The following is a 16382-nucleotide window of genomic DNA, read 5'->3' on the forward strand; positions in this document are numbered from 1 at the left end:
GTCCATCTTCCTGTACTGTAAAGGGTAGTGTAGCGGCTGGCGTGATGTTATTACAGTGCCAGGTACAATTCCTGCCGCTGTCTGTAAGGAGTTTGCAAGTTCTCCCCGTGACCGCGTGGGTTTCCTCCGGGTGCTCCAGTTTCATTCCAAAGACATACAATTGGTCACATGGGCGGTGCAGGTTCATCGGGCCAGAAGGTTGTGTCACCGAGCTGTATCTCTAAATAAATAAAAGTTGCTATGTTTGAAAAGTTTTAAAATAATCTGAAATATGAAAAAAAATACTCCACCGATTAATTCTTTTCCCCTTCTGCATTTGACCGGTAGAGCATTCATTATCACAGGATTAAAAGGGGTACTTATGATGTTAAATGCAAGTCCCAACTTTGTGTCAAGTTGATGGGGAATTATTATGCAAATACAGCAAGTTTGAAAAAAAACGAGGTTAAAGGGTGAGATCCTGTTTATGGAAAGTAAATGGAGTTAATCAGTCTGCAAATTCTGAAGACTGACAACGTAATCACTTAATCCCCTAAATTTGCTGGCAAAACTGTGCATTAATAACAGCATGCATCACAGCACATCGCTTTTCTAGCAAGATTTAGGCCAATAGTTACATTGTTAATCTGTTGTAATGTGATTTCTGTTGAATCTTGAATTCCAGCACACACACACACACAACTCCTTGCTTTCCAATATTTCAATTCCCTAGCCAAATACTCTGCAAAAGTAATTAGCATTAAGGACCTTTTACATAAAAATCTTAAACCTGAATTGGCACATATTCAGGCACAATAAGCCAGCTCCCACCAGGAAATTTTCCCCTGAATCTGCCTTTATAATTTGCTTGTTCCTTCGATTGGCATGAATCTGTGGAGCTGCTCACTCACTCTCCCAGCTGCATACCAGTCAGTTGGATGTTTAATATGTAATGAGTGGCAAGCACAAGTATTTTTAGAAATAACTCTCTATAACCTATGACAAACACAAAAGATTCTGCAGGAAATCCAGATTAACACATACAAAATGCTGGAGGAACTCAGCAGGTCAGGCAGCACCTATGGCAATGAATAAGCAGTTGACGCTTTTGGCTCAGACCCTGCATCTGAACTGGAAAGGAAGGGGGAGGAAGACAGAATAAGACAGTGAAGGAAGGGATAGGAGTACAAGCATTAAGGTGATAGGTGAAGCCTATAGGTAGGGGAGGGGGGAATAAGAAGCTGGGAGGTGATTGGTGGAATAGGTAAAGGACCAATTAAGAAGGAATCTGATTGGAGAGGAGAGTTGGCCATGGGAGAAAGGGAAGGAAGAGTGGCACCAGGGGGAGGTAATAGGCAGGTGAGGAACAGAGAAGAGATAAGAGGGGCGCCACAGTGGGGAAAGGAAGAAGAGGGAAGGAGCAGGGGAAAATTTGCCGGAAGTTAGAGAAATCGACGTTCATGCCATCAGAACAGAGGCTACCCCAATGGAAAATGAAGCAATGCTCCTCCAGCCTGAGAGTGGCCTCACCATGGAGGTGGAGGAGCCCATGGCCCGACATGCCAAAATGGGAGTGGGGATTGGAATTAAAATGGTCGGCCACCGGGAAATCCTACTTGTCGCGGATGGAGCGAAGCTACTCAGCAAAGCAGGCCCCCAATCTATGGCGGGTCTCACCATTGTCAAAGAGGCCACATCGGGAGCACCGTTCTCTTCTCTGTTCTAAATGGACATCCCTCTCTTCTCAGGCTGTGCCCCTAATCCTAGTCTCACCCCACTATAGGAAACATCCTCTCCACATCCACTCTGATCTAGGTGTTTCAATATTCAACAGGTTTCAATGAGGTTCCCCCACCTGCCTTTCTTTTAAACTCCAGCAAGGCCATCAAACGCTCCTCATACATTAACCCTTTCATTGCTGGAATCATTCACCTGAACAACCTCTGGACCGTCTCCACTGGCAGCACACCTCTTCCTCCGGAAGGGGCCCAAAACTACTCACAAAAGTCCAAGTGCCATCTAATGCGTCACAAAGCCTCAGCCTCACATCCTATGTTCTAGTCCTCTTGAAATCAATGCTAACATTGCATTTGTTTTCCTTACTATTGATTCAACCTGCAAGCTAACCTTTAAGGAATTCTACACAGCGACTCCCAATTCTCTTTGCACCTCTGATCTTTGAGGTTTCTGCCCATTTAGAAAATAGTCTACGCCTTTATTTCTTCTACCAAAGTATATGACCATCACTTCCCTACAGTATATTCCATCTGCTACCTCTTTGCCCATTCTCCCAATCTGTTCAACTGCTACAGACTCACTGCGTCCTCAACACTACCTGCCCCTCCACCTACCTTTGTATCATCTGCAAACCTGGCCATAAAGCTATCAATTCTGTCATCCAAATTATTCACATGTAACTTTAAAAGAGGCAGTCCCAATAGCAACCCCTGCAGAACACCCCTTGTCACCAGCAGCCCCCTTTATTCTGACTCTTTTTCTCCTGCCAATCAGCCAATCTTCTATCCATGCTCACATTATTTCTGTAAATCCACGGGCTCTCATCTTGTTAAGCAGCTTCATGTGCGGCACCTCATCAAAGGCCTCCTAAAAAATCCAAGTAAGCAACATCCACTGACTCTACTTTGTCTATCCTGCCCGTTATTTCCCCAAAGAATTCCAACAGATTTGTCAGGCAAGATTTCCCCTTAAGGAAACTATGCTGACTTCGGTCTACTTTATCATGTGTCTCCAAGTACCCCAAAACCTCATCCTTAATAATGGACTCCAACGTCTTCCCAATCACTGAAGTCAGGCAACTACACTCATTTCTGCCCCCTGACACTCTCAAATTTTTCTTGCATTCTGCTAGTGTCTTCCACAGTGAAGACTGATGCAAAATACTTAAGCTCATCCACCATTTCTTTGTCCCACATTACTACTTCTCTAGTGGTCCAATATCCACTCTTGCCTTTATTTTACTCTCTACATATCTGAAAAAACTTTTAGTATCCTCTAATATTTTGACTGGCCTACTTTCATATTTCATATTTTGCCATCTGTTGGTTTTTAAAAACCTTCCCAATCCTCTAACTTCCCACTTTTTTTTGCTCTAATATATGCCCTCTCTTTTGCTTTTAAGCTGTTTTTGACTTCCCTTGTCACCACAGTTGCATCATCCACCCTTTAAATTCAATTCTCCTTCATCTTTGGGATGTATCTATTCTGCGACTTCCGAAATGCCCCCAGAAACTCGAGCCAATGCTGTTTTTCTGTCATCCCTGCTAGTATTCCCTTCCAATCAACTTTGGCCAGCTCCCCTCTCTCAGGCTTCTGTAATTCACTTTGCTCCACTGTAACACTGATAATCTAACTTTATCTTCTCCCTCTTAAACTGCCAGGTGAAATCTAACATATTATGATCACTGTCTCGCAAGGGTTCCTTTTACCTTCGGCTCCCTATTCAAATTTGGTTCATTACACAACACCCAATCCAGAATTGCCTTGCCCTGAGTGAACTCAACCATAAACTGTTCTAAAAACTCATCTAGTAGGCATTCAACAAATTCTCTCTCTTGGAATCCAGCACCAACCTGATTTTCCTCACCGATTTGTATAATTGAAATCCCTTTCGTAAAACTATAACGTTGCCCTTATTACATGCCTTTTCTATTTCCCATTGAAGCTTATATCGGACATCCTGGCTACAGTTCAGGAGCCTGTACATAACTTCCATCAAGGTTTATTTTTACCCTTGCAGAACCTTTTTAACTTTACCCACAAGGATGCTATATCTTCCTATCCTTTGTCACCTCTTTGTAAGGATTTGATTTCATTTTTTACCAACAGAGCCACCACACTCCCTCTAACTACCTGTTCTTTCATTGCAATGTGTATCCTTGGATGTTAATCTCACAACTATGATCTTCTTTCAGCCATGTCTCAGAGATGTCCAAAACATCATACCTTCCAATCTCTAACTGCGCCACAAACTCATCTACCTTATTCCGTACACTGTGTACATTTAAATATAACACGTTCAGACCTGTATTCATCACTCTTTTCGATTGTACCTCCATGTTACACTTCACCTCATCTCACTGACGGCAATTTTGCCCTATCAGCTGCCTGTCCATCCTCACGGTCTCACTACACACTGCATTGACTTGTATACCAACTGGCCCATCAAACTGCTTCCCATCCCCCTGCCAACTGAGTTTAAACCCTCCCGAACAACTCAAGCGAACCTGCTCACAAGGTTATCGGTCCCTCCTGGGTTCAGGTGTAAAATTTCCTTTTGGTACAGGTCATACCTTTGCCAGAAGAGATCCCAATGATCCAGAAATCTGAAACCCTGCCCCCTGCACCACTTCCTTAACCACTCATTTACCTGTACTATCATTCTATTCCTGCCCTGACCTTAACCACTCATTCACCTGTACTATCATTCTATTCCTGCCCTGACCAGCACATAGCACTGCGAGTAAAGACATTAAGACATGGAGATCCGATGGTCACCAGTTTGCACAGACCATTAAGGCCTACCAGTGTCCGCACCATAATTTCTTCCTCAAATCCTTAACCCAGCCATGACTTCCCCTTTATACTGATGAGCAGATGGCTCCCAGCAGGTCTATTCATTACAAACAAGAGAAAATCTGCAGATACAACACAGACAAACTGCTGGAAGAACTCAGCAGGCCAGGCAGCATCTATGGAAAAGAGTATAGTCAATGTTTTGGGCTGAGACCCTTCAGCAAGACTCTTTTCCATAGATGCTGCCTGGCCTGCTGAGTTCCTCCAGCAGTTTGTGTAGATCTATTCATTACATACATTACAATTGTTCTACTATTTTCAATCTAACTTCTAAGAACTATAGCTGTAACACTGTTCAGCATTGTCACTGTTTTTGTTTTGTACTTCAGAAACCACTGAGTCTACAAAAGATCTATCATCAAAGCTCTCCACTATCCAGATTATGCCATTTTCTCGCAGCTACCATCAGGCAAGAGGTACAGAAGCCTAAAGTCCCATACCTCCAGGTTCTTGAACAGCTACTTCCCATCAACCATTCAGTTCATAAACCAACCAGCAAACCCTAATCACTACAGCTTAGCAACATGATGACTACTTTGATCACTTTGCACTAAAGTATACTTCATTCCTCATACCTAGATTGTGTCATTCTTGTAAAAATTGTGAATAATTTATGGTTAATGCACACTTTTTCTTGTGAATGTTGCTTATATGACGCTTTCTGCCTGGGAGGCTGCTGCAAGTAAGCTTTTCATTGCACCTGCATGTACTTGCGTATAGGACAATGAACTCAACTTCAACTTTACTACCTCAAAGTGGTTACGCTTTGAAATGACCTTTATGGATGGCATGCAAAACTAATTATTCACAGCATCTTAGTACATATGAGTTGTCCATTACACCTGCTGGCATTTAGGGCAACAATGAAGGTCCTCCATCTGTCTGTCCTTGACCACGCAGATGTAGAAGGATTCTCCATTGCTGTATCCATAACAATTTTGTTTCAGTCAGGTTTGTTAGCCTTGACCTGAACCCCTAAACCTGGAGGACTGATGGACCACTCTTCCTCTGTCATCCACCCTTTGACCTGATTGGCATGGCTGAGTCTACAAAGAGCCAAAGCACAAAGTCCTGACTCCAGCCACCATATTTCTCAGGGTCATTGAGGCATGCAAGCCTCCAGAACATGACAAGGTTGTGGTCCTTAGTACACAAGTTAATAATAATCCAATACCAATGCACGAGGGGCAGTTGACTCCTCAAACCCTTTGCCTCAATGCAGCTTTTGTACTGAAATTTTATTGTTTTCACAAGGGGCAGTACCTTGGAATGGAGGAGAACCTCCTTCCCTTTAGATTCTGTGAGCTCTGAGACAAATGATGATCCCATTGTGGGAGTTACAGGGCGCCAGAGGGAAGAGGAGGTGTCAAGACAGGTTGGACAAGTTTGTAGCTTCGAAGGTGGTGCACTCCTTGAGATATGTACACAAGGCTTCTGCCCGCTCTTGACACATGGCTCCAAGTTGAAAGCTCCTTCTTTGGATGACCACAGGCCAGAAGTTCCTTAGTGTCAGTGCAGATGTTGCATTCCCTTTTTTTCTTCTAGGGGATTGTGGACAACGTCCTCTGTCTGCCTGGTAATCTCCAGCTATATAATGGAACTTTAATGGAGTCTGGTGGCAAGCATGAAAGCGATGTGGCCTGCCCAACAAACCCGGTTTTGGTGATATTGGCCTGCTGAAGAAATGACATCCATCCATCCATGAACATTGAAAATCCATCTTCAGTGGATTCGGAGGATTTTACAGGCAGTACGGAAAGACAGGAATCACTGCGGCTAAACAGACTGTGCTCTGCACCAGGTTTCAGTCCTTGACTTTTCCCTCAATTAACCAAAGGTTGCCCTGGTGCACTGAAAGTGATAGCAAATTTCATCAAAACATAGACACAAGAAATACTGCAGATGCTGGAAATCTGCAGCAATACACACAATGTGCTGGAGGGGCTCAGCAGGCCAGACAGCATCTATGGACAGGAATAAGCAGCTGACATTTCCGGCCGATACTCTTCATCAGTACCTACTTTGTTAATTGGTGGCTCCCAAGATTACAAAGCAGTGGAGCATGAGCTCCAGAATTTCATCATAGACTTCTGCTGTCAGAGGGCAGTATTGTACAGTGAAAGCAAGTTAGCAGAGGACTTCCGTCACACTGATAGGGGCACGACCCATTCTCTTGCATGCTTCAGTGAATGAGCTGACAACAGCTTGGAATTTGGCCTCTGAATGCTTGCAAGCGTAAACTAGCTGGCCTTTATTAATCAGAGCATTGAGTATAGGAGTTGGGATGTAATGTTGAATTTGTATAAGGCATTGGTAAGGCCAAATCTGGAATATTGTGTACAGTTCTGGTCACCGAATTATAGGAAGGATGTCAATAAAATTGAGAGAGTACAGAGGAGGTTTACTAAAATGTTGCCTGGGTTTCATCTCCTAAGTTACAGAGAAAGGTTGAACAAGTTGGGTCTTTATTCTTTGGAGTGTAGAAGGTTGAGGGGAGACTTGATAGAGGTGTTTAAAATTATGAGGGGGATTGATAGAGTTGACGTGGTTAGACTTTTTCCATTGAGAGTGGGGAAGATTCAAACAAGAGGGCATGGGTTGAGAATTAGAGGACAAAAGTTTAGGGGTAACATGAGGGGGAACTTCTTTACTCAGAGAGTGGTAGCTGTGTGGAACGAGCTTCCAGCAGAAGTGGTTGAAGCAGGTTCTATGTTATCGTTTAAAGTTAAATTGGACAGCTATATGGACAGGAAAGGAATGGAGGGTTATGGGCTGAGTGCAGGTCGGCGGGAATAGGATAGGGTAAGAGTTTGGCACAGACTAGAAGGGCCGAGATGGCCTGTTTCCGTGCTGTAATTGTTATATGGTTAAACCATCTGCTCATAGAGCAGTTCGTCAATAGTCTGAGATTCACTTTCGGGTCTGATGAATACGCCACAGTTGTCACCAGCACCAAGACCTGTGTGGATGAGTGTGTGCCTTCGAGAACATACCAGACATACCCAGAGCAAAAGCAGTGGATGAACCAGGAGATTCTCAGTCTGCTGATCCAGAACTATCCAAGAAGTCCAGGTACGACCTATGGAAGGCCATCGTACGAACAAAAAGAACACTCCGATTGAGGTAAGAGATGGAATCAGATGCATGTCAGGATTTGCAGGCCATTACTTCCGACAAAGTGAAATCTACCATCATGAATGGCAGAGCTGCTTCACTCCCAGATGAGCTCAACATCTTTTGTGCTCACTTTGAGAGAGAGAATAAAACTACATCTCTGAGAATCCTTGCAGCATCCAGTGACCCTGTGATCTACGTCTCGGCGGGGGGGGGGGGGGGGCCGACGCCAGTACATCTTTCAAGAAGGTGAACTTTTGCAAGGCGTCATGCCATGATGGTGTAGCTGGAAAGGCTCTGAAAACCTGGCAGGAGTGTTCAAGGACATCTCCAATCCCTCACTGTTGCACTTGGAGGTTCCCACCTGCTTCAAAAGGGCGACAACCATACCAGTGACCAAGAACAGCAGGGGTGAGCTGCCTCAGTAACTATCACCCAGTCGCACTCACATCTATTACGATCAAGTGCTTTGAGAGGTTGGTCGTGGCTAGAATCAACTCCTGCCTCAGCAAGGAGCTGGACCCACTTCAATTTGCCTATCACCACAATAGGTCTACAGCGAATGTAATCTCACTGACTCTCCACTCGACCTTTGATCACCTGTACAATAGTTATACTTACATCAGGCTGCTGTTCATTGACTACAGCTCAGTGTTCAATACAATCATACCCTCAGTTCTAATCAAAAACCTCCAAAATTTTGGGCATCGCATACAAAATGCTGGAAGAACTCAGCAAGCGAGGCAGCACCCATGGAGGGGAATAAACAGTCCACACCCTTTATTCCCCTCCACGGATGCTGCCTGACCTGCTGAGGTCCTCCAGCAACGTGCGTGCAAATGTTTATGCGTGTGTGTGCCTTTGTGCCCATACGTGTGCTTGTGCACCACAAATGACTGTATATTTAAATAAGTGAGTCATTTACTTCCTTCCCTCTACAGTACCATTTCTTGGAGTAAGCTAAATTCCAAAAAATAGTTGGATGTACATTAGCAATGCTCTGCTGGGGTTTCCAGTCTTTTTTATGCCATGAACTCCTACCATTAACCGAGCGGTCGGGGGTCCCCTGCTCTATAGCCTCAAACAATATCCCGCAACCTAAAGGAAAATCTCCTGACATGAGACTTAATCCATTGTTACCATGCAGAACTGCCCTATATCCATTTCATTGAATCACAGGACTATACAACAGAGGGAAGCCAGCTAACACACGGTGTTTGTGCAGGCCCCTTGCTGAAAAGTTTCTTAAGTCCCATTTCTCTTACTTTATACTTTATTGTCGCCAAACAATTGGTACTAGAACGTACAATCATCACAGCAATATTTGATTCTGTGCTTTCCTCTCCCTTGATTACAAATATTAATATTAAAAATAGTAAAAATTAGTAAATATTAAAAATTTAAATTATAAATCATAAATAGAAAATAGAAGAATGGAAAGTAAGGTAGTGCAAAAAAACCGAGAGGCAGGTCAGGATATTTGGAGGGTACGGTCCAGATCTGGGTCAGGATCCATTCAGCAGTCTTATCACAGTTGGAAAGACGTTGTTCCCAAATCTGGCCGTACGAGTCTTCAAGCTCCTGAGCCTTCTCCCGGAGGGAAGAGGGATGAAAAGTGTGTTGGCTGGGTGGGTCGTGTCCTTGATTATCCTGGCAGCACTGCTCCGACAGCGTGCGGTGTAAAGTGAGTCCAAGGACGGAAGATTGGTTTATATGATGTGCTGCGCTGTGTTCATGATCTTCTGCAGCTTCTTCCGGTCTTGGACAGGACGACTTCCATACCAGGTTGTGATGCACCCTAGAAGAATGCTTTCTACGGTACATCTATAAAAATTAAGTGAGGGTTTTAGGGGACAAGCCAAATTTCTTTAGCTTTCTCAGGAAGTAAAGGCGCTGGTGGGCCTTCCTGGCAGTGGACTCTGCTTGGTTGGACCAAGTGAGGTTATTTGTGATATTGACCCCAAGGAACCTAAAGCTTTTGACCTGTTCCACTTGCGCACCACCGATGTAAATTGGGTCGTGTGGTCTGCTACTCCTTCTGAAGCCAACAAGCAATTCCTTCGTCTTGCTGATGTTGAGGGATAGGTTATTGTCTTTGCACCATGCCACAAGGTTCTTAATTTTCTCTGTAAGCCATTCAGCATTTCTCTCAATTTATATTTTTTAATTTAATTTTATTTTATTGAGATACAGCACAGAATAGGCCCTTCTGGCCCTTCAAGCCATGACGCCCAGCAATCCCCCCGATTTAATCCTAGCTTGGTCACAGGATAATTTTCAGTGATCATTTGGCCGACACACTGTTATGTCTTTAGATTGTGGGAGGAAACCCATGAGGTCACGGGGAGAACGTACAAACTCCTTACAGTCAGCGGCAGGAATTGAACCCAGATGACCTGTGCTGTGAAGTGTCATGCTAACCACTATGCTATCGTGGCACCCCAAATAGCCATGTCTGATGGGAGCCCATCACAACTTGCATCGTTTACTTCATTCATATCCTTTATAAATCAGGAGAGTGCCTCTGATCAGTGTGGGCCAGACTTGAAACCTATTGTCAAAGACCCAAGTTCAGTGTGTTACACTGGTTTCGTTCTCATTCCCACCACATACCAATTTCCACCCATTATTATATAACACAATACTTTATTCAGAAGACATAGGAAAAATACTCGACATGCACCTTTTGTCATACAGTTGTCTCATGGCACAATGGGTAACATTTCAGAGAGCAGACACAAAAGGGTACAGATGTAATCTGAAGCAAAAGAAAAACAAACTGCAGGAGGTACAGGGACAGTCAAAGTTTTGGGTTGAGACCTTACATCAGCAAACCATTTTCAACAGGGTAACATTCTAAACTATTTAAACTAGGGGTTCCCAACATGGGGTCCACGGACCCCTTGTTTAATGGTATTGGTCCATGGTATAAAAAGAAGGTTGGGAGCCCCCGATTTAAAGAAAGATTCAGCTTTAAATTATCAGCAAATACATGACAAAAAGAGGGCTCTGGCCCAAAACATCGACTGTACTCTTTTCCATAGAAGCTGCCTGGCCTGCTGAGTTCCTCCAGCATTTTGTGTATGTTGCTTGGATTTCCAGCATCTGCAGATTGTTTCTTGTTTGTGAAAGGAATTTTATATCTTCTTAATAAACAGATTAAAGATGCTAAAAATTGTACATGGTATCCTTTCTCCAGAAAGGGAATGCTAAGAACTGTTTGGAGTCTGGTAGGGAAAACACAGTGAAAGTAGTTCTCATGGAAGTTCAAAGCTAATTCATAAAAAGCGTATCAATAAATCTCATCTTCACAATCGTCCCAGTGAAGTACAGCAAACGGGTAGGAAGAAAGGGAAACCATCCATTTTCTGTAGTTTACACTAGAACTGACATTTGGCCAACAATTTTACAATAAGCAGATGACACTTGCGTAGGAGTACACTTCGAGGACAACATCTTAGACTTTGCTGACTTGTTGACTGATGAACAAGAAAGAATAGCATTTATATCAAATGTCTGTAAATGAAGGTTCACAAACAAGCTGCCCGTGCCACATAATGCTATCACTCCCAACAATATCGAATGAGTGACAAAACCCCAGAAAACATGGAGTACTCTCCATACCTTTGGCCTCATGAAATTCAGTAACAATTTCTCTGACCGTATGAGGAAAGAGCATTCAAGACTCCGGTGCCCGGTACTGAGCAGAAGTGATGTGGATTACCTGCAGAAGGTATCGCAAAGCACTGGAGAGGTAACACCAATGCCACCTCTTCAACTCCTACAACTTCGTCAGTAAGAACCACCAGCAGACCTTTTAATCACATACAACCGGATCCAAGGGTGAGGCACATCATCTGCATCCCCGACATTAGTCTCCTGAAACAGGCACATTATGCTGAGCTCTATCGCCAGCTAGACAGGGAAAGGACTTTGAGGTTAGAGTCATAGAAAAGTACAGCACAGGAACAGGCCCTTTGGCCCATCTAGTCCATGCTGAACCAATTGAAATTTCTCAGGAAGCAATCGAGCATCATCATTGACTCATAGCCTATAACTGCTCAAAACAGAGTATTCAGTATCCATGAGAGCATGAAGAAGGCAACAGAAGCGCATTACCTCCCAAACTACCCACACGCGCAGTTAAGCACCTCCTGCCTCACCTGTGGCATGTCTGCAGATCCCACAGAGGGTGCTCATCGCCCACCTCAGAACTGCAAAAGCAGCAAGGTGTCCTTGACCCGAAAGGGCTGGCTAAATTAAGGATGCTTTCCACCGGGAAACAATGAGGACAGGTGAGTAGGTCACCAATACATCCAAAGGATTTGCAGGGATTTCATTTACCCAGAGAGTGGTTTAGACCATAAGAAAAGGGGGCAGAATTAGGCCATTTGGTCCATCAAGTCTGCTTCATCAATTCATCATGGCTGATCCACTTTTCCTCTCAGCCCCAGTCTCCTGCCCTCACCCTGTATTCCTTCATGCCCCGACTAATCAAGAATCGATCAACTTCTGCCTTAATTATACCCAAAGACTCGGCCTCCACAAATGCCTGTGGCAATGAATTCCACAGATTCACCACTCTCTGGCTAAAGGAATCCCTCCTCATCTCCATTCTAAAAGGACGCCCCTCTATTCTGAGGCTGGGTCCTCTGGTCCTAGACTCTCCCACCATCGGAAACATCCTCTCCAATTAATCCACGTAGAGTAGATGTGAAGGAGGTGCAGTCAAGTGCAATTTTGAGAGAGAAAGGACTGTGATGGATAGGAGTAATGGGAAATCGGTACTGAACATAAACACCAGCTGAATGGTTTCATCCCTTGCATTAATCCAGCCTTCACACATGGCAGTATCAAAGTTACAAATTTCTTATTATACTGCCTATCTCAGAAACATAGAAACAGCAGAACATAACACAGGAAGAGGCCAATCAGCGCACCATATCTGTGCCAACCACAATGCTAAATTATATAAATCCCATCCTCTGGCACATGGTCTGTCCCTCCATTGCCTGCCTGATCATCTATACTGAATACTCTGTTTTCAGAGACAATTGAATCAGAAATCTGATTCATTGACACGCTGGAGGAACTCAGCAGGTCGGGCAGCATCCGTGGAAAAGATCGGTCGACGTTTCGGGCCAGAACCCTTCGTCCGGCCCGAAACGTTGACCGATCTTTTCCACGGATGCTGCCCGACCTGCTGAGTTCCTCCAGCGTGTTGTGAGTGTTGCTTTGACCCCAGCATCTGCAGAGTATTTTGTGTTTTCTGATTCATTGCTATTGTTTCTACTATATCCCCTGGCAAGGCTTTCCAAATACCCACCACCCTCTGTGTAGGACTCTCCCCTCACACATCTATAAACATTCCCCTTCTAACCGTAACCCAATGGCCTCCAGTGTTTGACATTTCTACCCTGGGAAAAGGATTCTGTCTACCCTATCTATGTCTCTCACACCGCATATTCCACCTGGGGAACCTTCAACTTGATGGCACGAACATCGATTACTCAAACTTCTGGTAATTGCCCCAACCCCCTCCTTCACTATTCCCCTCTTTCACCTTATCTCCTTACCTGCCCACCACCTCCCTCTGCAGCTCCCTCCCTTTCCCATTCTTCTATAATCTTCCGCCATCAGATTCCCCTTCCTCCAGCCCTTTCTCTCTTTCACCAATGGACTTCTCAGCTCTTTACCTCACCCCTCCCTCCCCATCTCCCAGTTTCACCTATCACCTTATACTTCTTCCTCCCCTCACCCCACCTTCTTACTCTGACTTCTCATCTCCCCCCCTCCCAGTCCCGAGGAAGGGTCTAGGCCCAAAACGTCCACTGTTTACTCTTCTCCATAGATGCTGCCTGGCCTGCTGAGAAACTTCCAGCAATTTGAGAGTGTTACTCTCATAACTGTACATACCTTAACCAGACTTCTCGGCATGCAGCCCTTTGACCAACAGAAAGTACAGGAAATGCACCCATGTAAACTATTTTAATTCTGATCATCAATACTCCTCAACTTAGCATGTATTTTTAATAGGCCAAGCTGTGCCTTTTCAACCTCTCCCTCTCTCTGCGCGCTGATGGCAGGGGCTCTCCGTTAATATACAAAATAAAATATTAATTATTAAAGCTCGATTCGTGTTTCACCTGGTTGTCATCGCGACCGCAGTCTTTTCGATGGAGATCAAAGGCTTTGAAACAATTCTGGCACCTGCTCCTGTCAAAAACATTTGCTTGGAACTTCAAGCAGGCCCGTGGGTTAACGACAAACATTATCCACGAAAACTCACTCGGAGCCATCAAGTTAAAAGTTGTAATTGCCTTAAAAAGACACAATGCATGGCTGTACCCTCCTTGCGGACTTGGTCATTTGTCGCCTCATGCTTACAACCAGGGACCAGAGCAAATTCCCTTCGTCCCCACAAGACGCCAGTTACATAAATATCAATTAGATATTTGCAGCCGAGGCTCAATTTCGGAATTGTTTGTCAAGAAATGCAGCAAATCTGTAGTTATCCAAGTAGCAAGCTCAATGTAGCACACATCCCGAGAACATGCCTGCACAATTCACAAGCAGCAATATTCCAAGCTCTCGAAAATAATTCCCCAGTATTTTAAAATGCTGCTCTTTAAAAGACATTTTATTGTCTATAAAGTGACGCTTTGCCGAAGTCCGTGGTCAAAATTGGATTTTGCTGCCAAATTTACTTCAGCAAACATTCATTAAGTTCGCTCAAATGATTGCCTCCTTCACAGACTTCCAGTACATTGAATAAACTTACACGCGGCGCTTTTTGGACAGGTTTTAGGAGTTCCAATCTGACATCAACTCGCAGCTGCCCGGTTACAACCCATCGTACCTGGTGGTGCGGGACAATCAGCGGCTGTCAATCACCAGGGCCGGACAACGCCGGCCCCTAATTGGAGAGTACGAAACTCGGAGCATAGGCTCATTGGTGGGCTGTGCTGTCAATTACGGAGGGAACCGCCTCCAAGTGCGCTTCAATGGGCACATCTGCTGGCGAGCGATGGAATAGGAGTTTGTAGGAAAGGACAAAATAATTATTTACAAGACCATAATACCTAGGAGCAGAATTGCGCCATTCAGTTCCACCATTCACTGATGGCTGATTTATTATCCTATTCAACACCATTCTCGGGCCTTCCCGTAACCTTTGACGCCTTTACTAATCAAGAATGTATCAACCTCCGCTTTAAATATGCCCAATGATTTGGCACCCACAGTTGTCTGTGGCAATGAATTCCACAGATTCACCAACTTCTGGCTAAAGAAACTCCTTCTCATCTCTGTTCCGAAGCTGTGCTTTCTGGTCCTAGACCCCGCCACTATAGGAAACATCCTCTCCACGTCCACTCTGGGTCTTTCAATATTAGATTGGTTTCAATGACTTTCCCCCCTCATTCTTCTAAACTCCAAAGAGTACAGGCATCAAACGCTCCTCTTACTTCAATCCTTTCATTCCCGGGGTCATTTCTATGACCCGCCTTTCACAGCCCAGGCCGAAGTAGTTTCGCAGTGAGATCACCGTGTTGAGCAAAACTAGCGGGCAATCTGTGCAAAGTAAGATCTCACAATGAAGTCAGATAACTTTCTGCACTTTTGCTAGGACGCGAGCGCTAACGCCTAAATGGCAAAATGCTGCTACAGAATTTACATTACGCAGTGTACTGGAACTGTTCGACTGCTCCTTATACCAGAGGAGCAAGAGTTAACAATTTCAACGAAATGGCCTTTCATCAGATTTCTGACTCACAGGAAGCAAACCCTCCCGCGCTTTTTGTGCTCACCGTTAACGACCCTCACTAATTCCACTTCATCAGTACTTCTCCCGCCCACCAGATTCTACCTCTCACCTACATATTGGGGGCAATTCACTGCGGCCAATTAACTCGCCAACTCGTACGACTTGGGGACGTGGGAGGAAAGCTGAGCATCTGAAGAAAAGCCACGTGGTCAGACAGCTCGTAACAATTATTACCCTGCAGCCATCAGGCTCCCGAACCAGGCCGAGCCTGAACGGATTCCGCAAGCTACAGCTTCACTACAGAACATGACTTTTCAACTCATGTTCTGTGTGGCCTTAGAGTGCAAATGAATAATAGAATCTGTGTGGGGGTTGTTGAGAAATGTAGAGGACGAACTAAGATTAGTGTAAATGGTGTTGATAGTCGTCACACATCAAAGCACCTGGCAGTACATTTTATTATTATTGTCCACAGTTTTAGTCACTTTGTTATGGCTAGGGCACAGCTAAACTGGAAAGCAGTGCAGAAAAGAACTCGTGAGGAAGTTGCCATGACTAGAAGGCTTGAATTGTAGGGAAAGATTAGCCAGGCTACGTCATTATTTGTTGGAATGTAGAATGAGGGGTGACCTTATAGAAATGTTTAAAATTCTAAGAGGCATAGATAAGGTGTATGGTAGCAGGCTTTTTCCCCAGGATAGGGGAATCCAAAACTAGGGGGCACAGATTTAGTGTGACGGGAAAGATTTAAGAGGGGCCTTTTCACACACAGTGAAAAGTACATGAAATGAGTTGTCAGAGGAAGCGGTTGAAACAGGTACAATTATGCCACTCAGGAAACACTTGTTAATGACAATGCAGGGCAGAGTTAAGTGATCAAGGAAGAGTCTCTGGAACAGTCTGCAGGTAGGTCCCCTTACCTCTCTGTTCA

The 16382-nt window shown here is 44.5% G+C and overlaps 1 protein-coding gene across 6 annotated transcripts in view; it reads right to left on the minus strand.

Moving 5' to 3' along the window:
* LOC140204863 (TRIO and F-actin-binding protein-like) overlaps positions 1-14104 on the minus strand; it is a 301234-nt gene extending 287130 nt beyond the window's left edge. For 2 of the 6 annotated variants that reach the window (XM_072271738.1, XM_072271737.1), the window contains exon 1: positions 13833-14099. In XM_072271738.1, coding sequence (XP_072127839.1) covers positions 13833-13985 — 153 coding nt within the window. In that variant the 5' untranslated portion in view covers positions 13986-14099. Of the gene's footprint in view, positions 1-13832 lie in introns of all 6 variants that reach the window. The other 4 variants (XM_072271741.1, XM_072271739.1, XM_072271740.1 and 1 more) reach the window with 4 other exon arrangements.
* Positions 14105-16382: the final 2278 nt, after the last annotated feature.

This window comes from Mobula birostris, chromosome 11 (genome assembly GCF_030028105.1).
Source record: "Mobula birostris isolate sMobBir1 chromosome 11, sMobBir1.hap1, whole genome shotgun sequence".
In the NCBI taxonomy this organism is placed as follows: domain Eukaryota; kingdom Metazoa; phylum Chordata; class Chondrichthyes; order Myliobatiformes; family Myliobatidae; genus Mobula; species Mobula birostris.